The 16,955-nt window shown below is 39.8% G+C and overlaps 1 protein-coding gene across 4 annotated transcripts in view; it reads right to left on the bottom strand.

Annotated features, from left to right (window-relative positions):
* The window catches only part of Adam23 (ADAM metallopeptidase domain 23), a 149,964-nt gene that overhangs the window by 45,295 nt on the left and 87,714 nt on the right, over positions 1-16,955 (bottom strand). For all 4 annotated transcript variants that reach the window (XM_029477522.1, XM_029477539.1, XM_029477536.1 and 1 more), the window contains exons 7-14: positions 15,386-15,458; positions 14,544-14,617; positions 12,746-12,811; positions 6,908-6,979; positions 4,500-4,663; positions 3,578-3,662; positions 2,620-2,710; positions 649-697 (exon numbers count right to left, since the gene is read on the bottom strand). In XM_029477522.1, coding sequence (XP_029333382.1) covers positions 649-697; positions 2,620-2,710; positions 3,578-3,662; positions 4,500-4,663; positions 6,908-6,979; positions 12,746-12,811; positions 14,544-14,617; positions 15,386-15,458 — 674 coding nt within the window. The remainder of the gene's footprint in view (positions 1-648; positions 698-2,619; positions 2,711-3,577; positions 3,663-4,499; positions 4,664-6,907; positions 6,980-12,745; positions 12,812-14,543; positions 14,618-15,385; positions 15,459-16,955) is intronic.

Here is a 16,955-nt window from a genome sequence, read left to right as displayed (position 1 = left end):
AAAGAAAACTCTCACCACTGCTACGATGCCTACTGGCAATGGCCTACATAGTGTGGGAGTCTCCTGGAAACAGCAGTGGTGCCAGGTCTCAGGCCACGTGTGCACAAGTGCCCACCAAGGAAAGACAAGGAAAGTAATGGTGCTTATCTACCACTTGGCGACTCTTCTGTTTAGGCATTGTAACTCTGAATTATTTAAAAAAAAAACAAAAAACTCTGTTGACTCTACAAACAATATGCTACAAATTTATTACCATAAACTAGCATTTATAAGTTCCTTAAAATGTAAATGGATGACTGAATTGATTTTCGCTGGCTGCTTCAGGTAGACCATCTGCTTTTATTCTAAGTATATTAAAAGATTAATGCCGCCACCAAACGCAGAAGCTTTTAGTCATGGGATTCCTGTAAGGGTTAATAAATACAAGTAGCTAATACATTTCACTTTTCTCCCCAACCTTAAATTAAAAATTAAAACATAAAGTGAATTAGCACTGTCAGTTTCAAAATATCAGACAATTAATTATTGAATTTATACTAAGTGCTTAGCCTAAAAGACCAGTACCTGAGAGACTGTGTCTCTAATGATTATATATGCAGCCATTTTTGCATTGGGCATACATCACATGCAAGAGTAATGCAGACTTACCCTGTTTCTTCCATGATGCAGCCGCCCCAGGACTCTATGCATTCACATTCTAGCTCAACGAAACAAGAACAACAAAGGGGGTGAGGGGAGACAAAGTCACAGCTTCAGTTTGCACCACTTCTTGCAAAACTTCCTCAATAAAGAGTGTCAAGACTCCTTTATGTCCCTTAGTTCAATGGGTTCTTACGCCTGGAGTATAGATTGCTTCCTAAGGGGGAAAACAACCTTGGTCCTCTCTTCATTTTTGTTACTCAGTTACCTTGATTAGATTTCTAAAATTCAACGTTTATTTGAAGTACCATTGGCTAGAAACAAAAAGATGAATTCTAGTCCATCTTTTAATCAAGGAGAGAGTCCCATAGAGAAGACACTCAGCTTTCTTTTTTTTTTGTGTGTGTGGGGGGGGGCAGGGTGTCTGCTTTAGAATGGAAGTGATGTCTACCTATCTCCCAGCATGGCTTTAGGGCTCAGATAGCTGGCATTCCCAGACAGTCTGTATGAATACAGCACAATGTCACTGAAGTCCTTCAGACACAGGCCAGCTAAAGAATAAAATTCAATTTGCTGGAGTCAGGGCCAGGATCAGCCAGAGAAGTGGAACAATCTCATCCCAGTCTACTTCACCATTCAGTCCAATAACAGCTCAACTGACCCCAGCACTGGCCTCCAGGACTTTCAACTAAGTTACAGAACTCAATGTTCTTCTTCCCGAGTCTGAGCTATCTGGGTCAGTTTCTGAAACTTTAAAGTGAGGTGGCCACTTCCTTGAGAAAGCACATAGTCTGAGCAAGATTTTAGTAAATGAAAGTTTGTGGAGATTATGAGAATGTTGCTGGGTGCTTGTCATGACTGTGCGTACTTGGTCCTTAATGACATAAAGGGACTCAGGAGCATGGATGCGGATGTCCTTCCACTTCTCCACAGTACTACCTATCAGTCACATAGAGGACAGCATGCGAGATAATGCACTTTTCTTTTCTTCTCTGGGAAGGCCTGGGTGGGAAGAGAGGGTTTTTTCTCCTAGCTCTCAGGACAATGTATAATGAGAGAGTGAGGATTTCAGCTTATTTTCTCATTAAATGAACAATGGATGAACGTGCTGCTCTTTTTCTCCACCAGGTCCCATTGTGATGCTTTGCTTTCTACCACAAAATGTACCAAGATTATATTTGACTACCGTGCTCACACAAAGGGGACTGTAATTTGGGTTGGATTTTATCCTGATTTTAAAAGAAATGAGATATGGACTTTATCCTGATTTTAAAAGGAACCAGATATTTCCATGGGTTTCTAAATATCTGACGTTCCCTCAGTCCTCAGCCCACTTGAAAAGTTAGTCCTACCCTTCCTTCTCTCATCTGTTCAATGGAAACAGTGGCCTCAACAGTCCCTTGCCTTACTTTGGTGCCACATGGGTCAGGGGCCATGGATGAGCTCCTCTTGGACCTACCTGCACCAGAGGACAAATGTGTCCTGCGCCCACGCATCTGAAGCTTAAAGGGCCAGCAGCAGGCTTTGCTTAGGGGAGACAGGGGCTCACCTTCTGGATATGACCTTGTGGGTGAGTGTGGTTAGCATTTAAATATGAGCTCCTTGTATGCTGTAGATCTCATTCCCAATGCACTGTATCTGTGATAATCTCTCCACAGAGCTATATCTGTCATTTTGTGTCTATGCTCAAATGATTAAATCTCTGGAGAATATATGCGTACCACTACCATGCCACCTCGTCCCAACGTTCTCTATGTAAGACAGAGCTGACGGAGGATGGGCTTATGAATTTTGAAAGAGAAATGTATTCCCCTCCAATAGCCTAATAATGATCTCAAAATGTTCAAGATTATTTTTTGAGGCATGAGATGCACTATGATTAAACCACGGTGGCACAGAAATAAAGTATTCTCGGTGACTGGGCATGCGTAATACACACAGAACAACAAGGGGACTGGAGTAAGAGGTCAGTGTACATACTTGGCTTCCTGCTCGAAGGTTCCCACTGGATTCCAAGGTTTTGAGCCAGGCTCTGTGATAATACTTGTGCCACCGCCATTGGAAGACCATACTGGGTTTTCGGAGTTGAAAATGTGTGGGAAACATTTGAGAGAGTACAACAAAGCCAGTTATTACTTCTTCATTGTTATCAATCTCATTTCAAGCTCCTTAGAAGAGCCTTAAAATATCTATAGATGGTGTACACCCTTTAAATCATTTCTCCCTTGAGACTGTGCCCCACAAGCATCTTTCAGAACAGGAAGTTTTCACATGGGAACAGAAAATAAAAGTGAGTAAGACTGTGCTCCAACTCAACATATTCAAATATGTCAAGAAAGATCTCCCAGTGCCTAAAAGCATTCTCAAGTGAGACTGACGAATAAGACCTATTCCAGTGCTTGCCAGGATTTTGAAATAGTTGGCTGGGCTTTGGAGTGCTTCTTTCAATTAAAAATTTTGTGATAAAGGTACCCAAACAATGATTCTATAAAAACATTTGTTTTAATCCATACCAAGCTTAATTAGAAGACATAAAAATGAAAATTTATATAGGAAGACAAAATATAATCTGTAAAACTTTTATTTAAATGAGCTAATTCTAAACAGGAAAGCATTAAAAACTTAAAAAAAAAAAAAGAGTCACAGGAAAAAAGATTGATAAGTTGATAAACACTTAACATCTCAACTAGAGACCTAAAAATCTCTGAACCAATTTTCAGGTGATGTTTGTACCATAAGAGTACAAAACTTCCATGGTGGTATGCAAAGCTGACAGTATGAACTCAGGGCTTCATTTACTGATCTGAACCACTCACACTACTACATCCCTAAAGTCATTGTTGAAGACTTGCAGGAGAACAGTTATACACGGGGCCTTAATGAAGAATGAAATTAGTTGCAAAGACGGAGCTCTAGTTACAGAAATCATGGAACTTACCTCATTCACACCAACCCCTCTTATTCGAGAACACACACCTCCAAAGTAACTCAGACTGCTTCTCTTATAATGGAACGTCACGCGCCTTAAGAAAACAAGGTACTGTCAGAAAACACCACATACACACTCCTAAAACATGAATTCTCCCACACCCTAAAAGTCACTGCCAACCAGAAATTAAAAAACAAACCAAAAAACCTGTATTTAAATAGATTTCCATCTATGCTGTTATAAACACATTGACTCTTTTTCTACTAAAGAATATCTATTGCTGATTATTATAAATTGATAAAAGCTGAAAGAGGAGGTGGGCAACAGGTAAAAGTAAGACAGAAAGAGGGACTGTGTTGCTTGGTTTGATTGCAGGACAGAACCATGGTGGAAGATGAAAAAAACGGCCATGAGGGGGGAAGAGGAAAAGTGGGAAGAGAGGATGAATCTCTTCCTTAGTGACAGAAACACACCTGCATTCAGTAGTTGTCTAAAAAAAAGGTGTTTTCTAGACGTCCTACAGCTAGGTGTGCTCACATGACGATGATCTAGCCAACATGTGCGAAGCAAACGCACACAAGCTTTCAAGAAACCTGCTTTACAGATGCTGTCCTTATAGAAGGAGCACCCTCTTGCCTCTCTCCACGCCAGGCCCTCCTGCTGCCTGTAGAGAAAGCAACAGTACCAGGGGAACCTTGGGTTGTGCTTTGGACCTTAAGGAGATAGCTGCTCTGTGCTTGGACAGTAACGCTGGAGGCCACTGAACCAAGCAAGCCTCCCAGCCCTGGAATTCTACTTCCATAAATCCAGAAGGGGAGCAACAGCAACTCTGCGGAAGTCACCGCCCCCTGTATGAGGGCTAACGGATACAACAAGGGACTAAAGATCAACGGCGAGCCGAACTGCAGTAAGAGCCTGAAGGAGCACGTACGAGATGAGGTGGACTGCGTCAGCGTGCTGTTTGATTCGCTGCCGGTACTTGGAGAACTCATGAAGCATCTGCACCGGGTTGATGGTGATGTCAATGTGATCCTTCTCGGTCCAGGTCTCCACAGCCACCAGGACAACCCTAGTGTTGAGCTGTTCCTTGTAAATCTGGGGGTATACAACAGGACAGGTGCAGGAGGAAAACACTGGGTCAAACATGCACAATCAGTGAGTCAGTCAGCGGAAGGGAGGTGGGGGGAGGGGAGAGAACATGGGGTCAGAATTAGCTAATCATACAGAATCGGCTTCCGCTTTCTCTTTTCCAAGAGCCAAAATAAAGAAGAAAAAAAAAAAATCACACAACTCTGTATTCTCTACTCTCCTCAAAGAGATTGTCTCCACCCTCAGCTCAGAATTTTCAGTTGCCTGGCATATTATGAGAATGTAGGGACGTCAAGGTACTCAAGTCAGGACCTGCACTGTCAACAGGGCCCAGCAAAATAACCTTTCCAAACCCCAGAGGAGACGACAAGCCGGAGCCTGACACAGAGACTCTAAGTGTAATATAACCTGCAGGCTTGGGACAGTTCATCAAACAGTATAGCTGCCTTGCTACACAATATAATAACTCTCAGAGTGAATCACAGAGCTGAGGCCAAGTGCGGGGGCTGGGGGCACAGATCTGAGGCACCAATCTCACTCTCACTTCCGAGTGGCATCACTCAATTCACATCTTGTTATTCTTCTGTTCTCAATACTTTGGACCAAATAAATAACTCACAGAATTAAGCAACTTCAAGGAGAGCTGCCAAGTTGCCTCGCTTTTAAACTATATAAGAAAATAAATGAACGGTCTTTGAAGACAGTCAATAAAGAAATTAGCATCAAATTGAAGCTATAATGGCTGTACACAAAAATGAGTTAAGTATAATATATTTCTGCAATGGACGATCAGCTCCAGGATTTTATAAGTATAACATAAACTAAAAATTAAATTTTGCAAAGTATGATTTTATTCAATCACATAAAAAAATGACTAATGCAGAGATGCTGCCTAATAAATAGCTTTTGCAGGGGAGAAGATGTGTTTAAGATTCTCTTTTCCATATCCAGTTATAGGTTTCCTGTGAGCAGATTGACAAGGGCTGAAATTAAAGAAAAGTAATAAGGCAGATGTAAACCGGCTCTCAGGGGTTCAACCTTAATTTTATATTACATATTCTATGCACATCAACTCATATTACAATTTTGTCAGCTGTGCCTATGAGGCACATAACATATGCTAGGTGCACAAAATATGTTATGAATATTTACATGACGGGTGGTTTGGGGCTGTTTAAAAGGCAGATCTTCAGAGTGAGCAGCATTTAGATGCTTGGCAATTTATTAAAAAAAAAAAAAGATTTTTTTTTCACAGTCAAGAGGCACCATACAATAAATACAAGATAAAAAATATATTTAGCTTAACAAAGTAGCACTTCACATCAGAATATATAAATTAATTTATGCAACTCAATTAATTATTTATTGGAATACAATGTATAAAACTCAGCTCTGGGTTGTTGCAACCTAAGGCAGGAAACATGAAGAAAATCTAATCGATCATTCTCTGGAATTTATGAAATGGCATAAGGGGAAAGCCCATCACTAGTGAGGACATGTAGGGCCACACCCCTCTGAAGGAAGGAGCCATTTCATTGTCTCAAAGCATTCTGTGTGGCAATGACACCTAATTTTATCATCTAGAATACTAGAAAGTAAGTCTGAGGCATTCCACCCTGGGAGAACTAAGATAATAAATCCACAGTCTGGAGATTTCCATCTATCTAAATCCTCTTAACACACGCTGCCTCAATCCATTAGGACTTCTCTACTTACGCAAAAATATTTAGGAAAAGCTCAAGTAGTTATTAATAAAGCCTCATTTACTGAGAATAATTTCCAGGCCTTACGGTCTTTCTCTGCTGCACTTTATCCCCCACGGACTCTGATAATAACAGAGGCAATGCTATACAATTACTGTGGGTTAATAAAAATTTCTCACTGTTTAAGGAGGTAGCGATGCTAGCTACTCTGATTTGCTCATTAGATACTGTACACATGTATCAAATTATATCACTGCACCCCACAGATACGTGGAATTAAAATGATAATTAATGAAAGTCAATATGCTTAGAAGAAAGAAACAATGCCAAAGCTTCTTGGGAAGTCTGAGAATTCTGAAGCCCAGATGGCACTTTCTTACAAAGCTCTCCCTCCATCCAACAGCTTCTTCGCCAGGGGAACGTATGAATACATTGTTTTCATTTCATCCAAGAAATAGCCAACATTATCACTGAGCATAGAGAAAGAGATATGAACCATGCTTTTTGGATTAATGAAAAGAAGTTTCAAGGAAACCAGGCTACTTACAGAATCTACAAGGTTGACCACAGACTTTGCAAAGTTGTTGGTATGCGCGTGAGAAGAGCGGTGCTTCTTATACTGGGGGGAGGGGGGGAGAGAAGATGGACCAGTCACTTCCAAGTTCTTATTGTCCTCGATATCAAAGATTTCATATTAAACAGAAATGCTAGAAACGTGGCTCAAAAGATCAGAAACTGGTTTGCGCCAAGCTGGACACAGTGATGCTGGCTTTTGTTTGTTATTTTTTTTGGTTTTGTTTTCTTTTCCTTTTCTTACCACACAAACCCAGGCAGGAAAATTGTAAAACATGTCCCATGGCCTGAAGGAGCCTATAGTTGTATACACAGAAACTCTGTCCCTCGAAGTCAACTTTTAATTCAGTCTAAACAGCTACTATTCGGTTCTTTTGCTTTCATAAAAATGAATCTTTACCATTTACAAAGGGCTTAGACCAAAAACTCATCTCCTCTGAACAACTTTCTTACTTTAACCTCAAGGCCAAGCACAAGTGAAAGCCATTTCCTATCATGCAGCGCTTCGTGTAGCCTTGTCCATGACGGGGCGTATTTGTTCTGCTTTTAGTAAATTTCCCACAGAGGATGCCACTCCTAGAACAAGCCTTTATTCTAGATAACCAAAGCTAAAGATGAGGCAAAAAAGAAAAGGAAGTATGCAAACAATAACAGTTGTGTAAAACTATTTAAGAAAATCATTCTATATGTCAACCTGGAACTGTGGTGGGCTTCTATAATCCCAGGGCTTGGGACACTGGGTAGGAGAATCCCTTGTGCCCAAGAGTTAAGGACCTGCACTAAAGAAATCTCAAGAACAGAACAAAACATCTAGGGACATTGGTTTGGGGTTGGGAGAAGTTGCTGTTTGGAGGAGTCACAGTGTGAGACTTCATACTCCACCACTGTACAGCGAGTGCACTACCATTGGACGCAACTCCTCACTAAGGAGTCAGACACTTTACTCAGCATACATTGACGAGGAAGAGGAGACATTTGACAGCTTAAGTCAGTGGTAGGAACCCCATGCTCTGGACCGCTCCATGAGGCTATTGTTCTTTCTACAACCAGTAGGTAAAAGAAAAACATGGTTTAAACTGGTGACTCTTTCGTACCATGTGTTTGAAACTGGTTTTCAACTGTACTTATTAAATCTCTTGTATCTTTCAGAAAGATTAAGAATATTTAATACACAATAAAAATCATGTTTTTTTTCCCTCTTCAATAATCCTAGATCCTTCTCAAAGTCCCTACCACTGAATACCACCACCATGTGAATTTGAGAACAGTTCCTAACACATGAATTTCAAAAAGCACTTTGGAACCAGCCCAGTAACTTTGAGCTGTGATTTAGAGGTGTCTATTCAGTACCAAAGAAAAGACGCCAAGGTCACAGGATGAAACTTGGAAGTCTAAAGCTCTAAAGGAAGGGCTCAGAGATCTTAAGTCATGATCCTACATAGAGCTTGAAACTGGAAGCTGTCAATCAGGAAGAGAGCATGCGACAGAGCCCTGAGCCAAGTTCCCAAACATGATCTAAGGGGTCAGATATTAAACAACTATAATAGCAGAGAGAGAGGAATTACTATGTCGCAGAAACCAGAAGAGCTGAAAACTGTTCTCAAATAATGATGATGATGATGATGGTGATGGTGATGATGACCGTCATCTGTATTCAGTGATGGTAAGAGAGAAAACGAAGGGCAGAACGAGGCTGGGGAGGAAGCTCATGACAGAGTACTTGCTGAAGAAGCAGAAAATCTTGTGTTTCCAGCCCCACAAAGAAAACAACACTCACTAGGCACCCAGGATCTATGAGAAACTATGTCCCCCGCACAACAAATATCCACTCCTCACAACTCCATGAAGGGAGCTCTATTATCCTCAAATAACTTATCTGGGATTACGGGGCTGAAACCAAAGTTTGTCCTACTCTGGGCTAGAAGAAGAAATTAACTTATTCAGTTAATAATTCTTATGAGATAACTATAAACTATTGCTTACTATATAGCCCTCCCCCAAAAGTCAAGATTATTGATGAAAATCTGTAATTTGTTCGGTCCATTAAAAAATACAGTGGTTTTTAAATAAGGAAAACCAAATGAGGTTTTAATTGAAAACCTATTTGAGTCATTGCTGATTTGCACCTTATTGGTTCATATTTAATAACGCGGCAGCAATGCAAGCAAAACACTTGCTTTACATGCACTTTAAAATATCTCAACCAATTTTTTATTAGACAGTTTTTAATATTTATTTTTAGCTTAAGCAGCTCAAAGAAATGTTTGCAGACTTTTATCAAGCTATAATTGCTCACAAATTAGGTTCTGCCAGCTAGGTACCAAGACGCTTTCTACAAATTTGAGAGTTTTTTTTTCTTTCTTTCTAATTGAAAGCCTCTGATAATTGGGCTGCTTGTTCAAAACACGAGAGGTGCAATTTTTCAGGCGGCCAGTATTAGAGAGGGAAGCTCGAATGCAAATGTAGGCAAAATGTTTCCATTTCCTGCATGAATGAGAACTAATTTGGCAAATAAAGAAAAATGTGCGAGCTCCATTTATGATAAAACTTACCTTCACATTTTCTGATCACTGAAAACCATTTCCATTTAAGCCGGCAAATTGGCTTTCACTTCCTGGATAAATGAGCCCCTTAAGAAATGTGCCCTTTAGAAAACAATTAAAGCTGAACCTTATTTTCAACCCAAAGGTAAGAATTATAAAACCCCGCTGGCTCGTACAGTACAAACACCGCGAGATGGGGCTCCTCGGTGGGGTGATTATGCTAAAGCCCAGCAGCAAATCTCCAGACACTGGAAATTGACGTATTCACTTATCCTAGCTCGGTCTGCTTGCGGCACCGAGGTGCAGTATTCTGCTCTCTAGTCATTTATTGCATCTTTGTACTGATAATATTTTAAAACTTCATTTAATAAAAAGATTACCTAAAAGGGGGGGCTTTTCTCAACTCCTATGAGGGGGTCTTAAAAATGAATATTTATTTGGGATGACTATAGGACAGGATGTAATCTGGTTTTATAGCAAAGGGATTATTTAGTGCTATTAGCCCAAAAGAATATTCTTCAAATGCTAGAAACTCCCCGGTAGTTTTGTTCTATCTGGGGCATTATCACCATTCAAAAAAAATCAAGGTTTGTTATTTGTTCATTTGCAATTTTAAAGTCCAACACCACCCAAAATTTATCAATAAAATATGCTCAGTTTTCATTCGCTATACTACAATGAAATGAAAACTCAAACGCTGTTCATTTAAAAACTTGGATTTCTTTTTTAATTAGAAGATGTGGGCTGGTGAGTGGTTTGGTGGGTAAAAGTACTTGTCAGGCAAAGCTGACGACAGTTCAATTGTCTAAACCCATATTAAAAAAAAAAAAAAGCCAGAAGTGTGCCTGCAATCCCAGCACCCTGATGCTCAGATGGGAAATGGAGATAGCTAGCCTAGAGAACAGCATAGCAGAAACAGGGGCCTCGGTACCTCTGACCTCCACACTACGCATGCCTACAACCATACACATCATACACACAAACACACAATAATAGACTGGTGTTTAAATACATGTTTAAAACAACTTAAATTAAAAGGCACAGTACCCCAAATAAGATGATGATTTTTATCACAAAATATGTAGTATAAGCAAATAAGGTTTTCTTTGCAGAGAACAATATTTTTGAGAATGGTGCTATTGCATTATTTGTTCAATTGGGTAGGGTGTGGCACTATCTCCTGTGCCTGCTCTCGCCTGTGCTACTGCCCACCTCTGACTCATACACACACACACACACAGAGTAAATAACAGAATGTTCTCAACTACTCATCTGGAAGAGCTGCACTCTGCAGTTGTATATATATGTTGTGTATAGATATGATACAGTTATCTATACATCACAAGATTTATATAATGGATGTTAGAAAAAAGCTCAGGCTTTTAAAGACATAATTTCACAACTTGCCACAATCATCAGGTTTGGAAAGTAGTTAGAAAATTCTTAGTCAGAAAAGCGGTTCAGATGAAGAGAGCCCCACCAACACCCTTCAGAAATTCAGATTTAAGCCTTTTTTAGTGCAAGTCGACACCTGAACATTTGGTTTTCCTTACCAGGGAACAATTCTAAGTTATATGTAATTCCAAAAACAAATGTTCCTTCTTACTTTTATATCTCAAAGAAGTTATTTAAAGGCTGATACAGAAAATTAAGTCTGTCTACAAAAAATAAAAAGAATTCCACAGGGTAAGAAAATAATTTTCAGCACAACTGAACTATTGCTTAGTAACTAATAGTAATTAGTTTAAATATCTATTAAAGTAAAAGACTCAAGTGAAAATTTAAATATCCATTATCCTTTTGTAATGTACAGTTTCAAGGATTTCTCTGGGATAACTGAGCTGAATGGAATTTCATAATGTCAATTTAGTACAAAGTACAACTTTATCATAGAGTTCACTAACTTTGATTTCCCTAAAATAACAGGGACTTAATGAAGCTTAATATTGTATTCTAATATTTTATTTTACCCATACCTGACTTTTAAGCATGGTGTCTTTAAAAATACAACTCTACTTCCATAAAATCAACTACTCTCAATGAGCAATGTTTCAAATTAAACTGCACAGCTGTGACAAAATAATCATTAGCTGAATGAGATTGGGATTGTGGCCGTGGTGGGGCCAGATGCAAAAGGCTCAAGGGAACCACTTGGCCACATCCATGCCTAGCTTCAGTTAATGGTCTCACTTCAGTAGCTTGACAGACCAGAGATGAGTTAGCACTGGAGAAGTGTATCTGAGAGGTTACCAGCACACCTCCGGAACTGAGCGCAGTAGTGCACAGCCTTGAGCCAGGATGCTCAGGTGCTGACAATGGAAGTGGCTAAGCAGAGAATAGACACAAGTGAGTATGGTGTTTCTGTCCGTACTTCTCTTAAGCATCACTGGAGTGCAGCGCCTATTACTCCCATGGGTGGAACAGAACATTATTTGTATTATCAATATTTAGTCGAAGAAACCACTCATTTAACATGGTCTCTTGAGACAGATGTTTCATTTGTTTGTTTGTATGTGAAGTGCCAGAGTATGGAACCCAGAGCCTCATGAGTGATTTTTTTTTTCATCACAAAAGCATGGGATAGAATACTGAACCAGTGGCCACGCACACAAATGTGAAAGGTAGAGAGCAAGGACTTTAAACATGGATGAGTGAAAAGCATCATATTGGTAAATCTACCCATTATAAATCTCTATTAAAGAGGTAATTTTAGAGCTGTCAAAATTCCATATTGTTACTGTCTCTTCTTCATCTAGAAACACGGCACTCATTTAGAACCACCAAATGATTGTGTCTAAACATCTGGACTTTATTAAGTTACAAACAATAGTTCACTCAAAGTAAAATGCATTTCTTGTTCAACAAGCTATCTGTGCTTCTGTGCTGGTGGTTCGCATGAGAATGGCCCCCACGGCTCATATCTCTGAATGCTTGGTCTTTAGCTGGAGGAATTGCTTGGGAAGGATTAGGATGTATGAGCTATTTGGAAGAAATGAGTCACTGAGGGTGAGCCCATGCTAGCCCCTCCTCTCTCCCTGTCTGTCTGTCTATCTATATGTCCTTCCACCTGTCTCAACCTCTACTGCTCTAGCACCATGCTTGCCTGCTGCTCCTGTACTTTGCTACCCACCACATGGATCATGGACTCACCCTTTGAAGCTATAAGCAAGGCCCCAATTAAATGCTTTCTTTTAAAAGTTGCCTTGGTCATAGTGTCTCTTCACAGCAATAGAACAGCAACTAAGACAGCTATGATTCTATATTCTTACCGTCTTGTGATCATTAACAATCATAAGCTCCAAATACTTCATTTCTTCAAACACACCACGAGATGGCTAAAGCAAATTTAAAATGCATGGTTAGAACAAGGGTTGATATAAAGTAGTATCTCTAAGCCTTTCTGGACTCTTCATTGCCTGTTGTATAGATATCCAAAAAAGATGCCTGGTAAAGCAATTGCTCATATGTGACTATAAAGTGCCACTGAACAAAGAAGAAGCTAGAGAAACACAGCGTCACTATTGCCACCTGCCAAAATGAGAAATAAGTCATATGGTTTCTGTGTGGCTTTCCAGGTAAAATTACTCTAAAGGAAAAGGCATGGCATGATAGTTAAAAATAAATACATTTCCTTTTCTACAGTAATAATGATAAAATATTCACATTTACTTAAAATGTCAAAGGGAATTCACTTTAAATTCATCTCAAGAGAACAGCAGGCACCTCTGAAATCACATCAGGGTGGTCAATAAGAATTAGAGGTCTGGGATAAAAGGCATCTGACAGAGTTCCAATTTCCAGCCCCTCACAGGAACAAATGCCGACAGATAACACTTTAGGACTAAAGACTATTTTACTTCTCAGTCACACGTATCCTCTCACAGCTGAAAAGGTAATGATGAAGGTTCTTCCTCATTGTGTATTGAGAAACAGTTCAGTATGGGGTAGACTGCAGTGAAAGGAAAGGCGCATAAGCCAACTGCATCTTCAAGAGTAAGCAAAGTTCTAATTAAGTGAGCGTAAAAATTGTATTCGTGATTACCATAATGCCAGTGTACACTATGTAAGAAGATGATTCAAACTTGAACTAACTTTTAGATTGCGGGGGGGTGGGGGGAGTCTAATTCATTTAACACACATACACACAAAATACATTTAACTAAGTATTATCTAAAATGTATAATTTGTGCTATAATTATTCATTAAGTCATCTAGTGAATTACTATGTAACCTATAAGCTACAGAATTAATTCTTGGTTACATGGCATTCACCATGTAATTACTAAACAGTCCCAATCATTACAGCCTTTTAATCTGCTACACATTTAGTTACAATGCCCCTATGTATTTATCAGAACATAAAAGGCATGCAACAGTTACTGGTTATGTGGTCTCAAGACTTTTATTTAGCCACTGTCATACTGCCAATAAAGGAATGACATTGTATCATTCTGGTCTGAATAAACTGAATAAACACATTCAGTTTCAACTTTGGAATAACAGAGTTTTTTGTTTGGAAGAAATACAAATAAACTTGATTAGCCAATTTCTTTTAACAGAAATGTTCTATACGACATTGTATTGTATAAGCCAGATTATTTTTAAAGCTGTGGTGCAGTCTCTTTATTGTTTGTTTGTGTCTTTGGTTTGGTTGTGTGTGGAGGGTGAATGCATAGGAAAGTCAGAAGTCAACTATTGGAATCAGTTCTCTCCTTCCTTCCGCCAGGCGGTCATGAGGATGAAGTTCAGGGTACCAAGCTTCAATTATTTAGCCATCTTACTAGTCCTATTGTGCTTTTCCATTGGGTGGGGGGAATATCCTCCAATTTTCCTAAGAAAAACACATTGAAGACAGAACTAAAACAACACGTTTTTACATGACATCAGGATTCACAGGACACTCTAATCAGTTTGAATCCTTAACAGGAAGGAAAGAATAAATAGCAATGTGCTAAAAATCCTCAAGAGATGAGCTTCTCTGTGCTGTTTTTTGTTTTGAAGGGGAAAGTTAAGATGGAGTGTGGGGAGTGAGAAGGAGCCCTGCCTGTGGCCCGAGGCTGCACTCACATTGACTGCTCTTTTCCTTCTTCTTAGCCATTGTAATTCAGGTACCAAAGGCCACTGGTCACTGCCATCTGTGCCTGTGTAAGAGGGAAATTAACATCAAATGGATGTGGACAGCATTCCATTGAGAATAGTCTTCAAATATTACACGAAGGAACAGTGCCATTAATAATGAATGTCATCACAGAGCCCAAACAGCCTACAGTGAAACAGTGCATTGATTGTTCAACATTTCACACTCACAAAGACAGTTCAAACGCGATTTTCCTCTCTTCATGAAAAAATGTGAGTTGCCCAAGGTTGATGGTTATTTGACCTACAACCGTTTAACTATAGCCTAAGAACTTTTATTATGTGTGCCCAATTTACTTTAGACTTTAAAATGATACGTGGCATAAGGTTCTGTATAAATTATGGAAGATTCTGGGCATTAGTATATAGAAATAGTATCTCACATGCCTGCAGGAAACCAAAAGAAGCCTTTGCCAACATCAGCATACTAAAGATGCTTCTGGGCAGGGTGACTGGGGGAGGTAATGAAGAAGGGCTGGGGAAGAGCAAACCAGAAAGTCTGGTTTAATGCCTGGCCCTGCAGTAATCATTTACATTTGGCCACACTCAGGTTCCAAGCCCAGCTACACGCTGGCTGGCGCTTCATTTGTCATCTTCACTGAAGCAATTCTCCATGCCTCATCCCACGCAAGGCACAGCTGAGGCTGCACTCCCCACCCACACAGCCGACCCAAGTTCTCAGACCAATTTCCCTCCTGAACAAGCCTGACCGTCTACAGAGGTCTGCAAGACACAGCCCCACACATACCACAGCTATTTTAATGAAGACTTACTGAGATTCTTCATCTGCTTAGAATACTGTCCTGCCAAGGTTTTCTGGATTATGTGCGGTCGGCCTGTGCTTTTCTGAAACAAAAGACAATTGCAGGAAATGAAAAAGTAAGACACGAAGACACCTCTATGACTCCATGGAACTGTGCTTGCATAACGCTGCTTCTAATATCCTTCCTTACACGGGGACATGACATATTAGAAGGAAGATGGGATGCCTTGTTGAACCTTTAATTTTAAATGAAGAAGAGCCCTCCAAGGGCTCCACTTTAGATGAAAGCACTCTTTTGTCAGGTGCTCTGGAATCTCAGCTTCTCTCAAAGCCCCACGTGGGAAATGCATAGGAAAGGACTGCCTGTCCACCGGCATGATAACCTTAGTGCTTTAGTACAATTTTAAAACGTAAAATTTGAAAAGATGAAACTGCAATTTTCTCATCAATTTGTAAGTGATTTTAAAAATGATGACATCCGTAGTTAATTACAGCTGCAAGGCCAGGCTGAATATACTCATATATCACTGGTAACATGGTTTGAGAAAGATTTTTAATGATTTCCATAAGCAACCTTGAAAATATTCATATTCTTTGGCCTAGAAATTACATGGGCTCGTTACATTATTAGGAATGGAAGTGGCATTAAGAGCTGAGGGCTCAGTTTCTGCCAAGCAGTGTTGACGTTGACGTGTGCATTGTCTGAATTATTCCCAAGAAGTCCATGTCGTCTGGATTCTACCCCTGTTCTAGGTTGCTTTCTGCCACTGTGATAAAACACTGACCATTACAAACTTAAGAGGGAAAGATTGCATTCCAACTTGCAGGATACAGTCCATTATGGAAGAAAATGAAGGCAGGAACTCAAGAAGGAACCTAGAGGCAAGAACTGAAGCAGAGGCTGTGGAGGAACGCTGCTTACTGGCTGGCATCCTCTGGCTTGTCGGCTACCTTTTTTATACGGCCCAGGGATACCTATTGTATCCCACCTGTGTAAGGATGGTGCCACCTGCAGTGGGCTTGGCCATCGTACATGAGTTAGCAATAAGAAGATGACCCACAGACACACCCAACAGGCCACTCTGATGGAGACAGGTCTTCAGCTGAGGTTTCTCTCTTCTTGGGTGAGTCAAGTTGACAAGCAAGATCAACCATCACATTTCTACTTAACGAATAAAAATACTGAGATTCAGAAAAATTAGAATTGGGTTAAGTTGTGCTATTAATCAATCAATTTATCTAAAATATACATGGAAATATGCAATGGGAAAATTGTGTGAATACTAGCTAAAAGGTGATAAATTTTCTTTGGGGATGGTATGATGGATAATTACTAGTTAATTAAGTGGTTGTTTTGCTTTTCAAAATTTTTTAACATATTACTAGATTTTGTGGCTTTTGCAATATTGATAATTGAACTCAGAGTCTCATATATACTAAATTAGTTCTGTTCCACTGCCTAGCCTGTTTTCTGGGGGCAGGGGGGGTGTTATTATTTTGTTTGTTTGTTTATTTGTTTTGTTTTATTTTTTGAGACAGGGCCTCACTAAGTTTCCCAGGTTAGCCTTGAAGTAAGCCTT

The sequence above is a fragment of the Mus caroli genome, chromosome 1 (genome assembly GCF_900094665.2).
Source record: "Mus caroli chromosome 1, CAROLI_EIJ_v1.1, whole genome shotgun sequence".
Taxonomy (NCBI): domain Eukaryota; kingdom Metazoa; phylum Chordata; class Mammalia; order Rodentia; family Muridae; genus Mus; species Mus caroli.
Note: the sequence above shows the minus strand (reverse complement) of the source record. Positions and strands in the feature narration are given on the sequence as shown.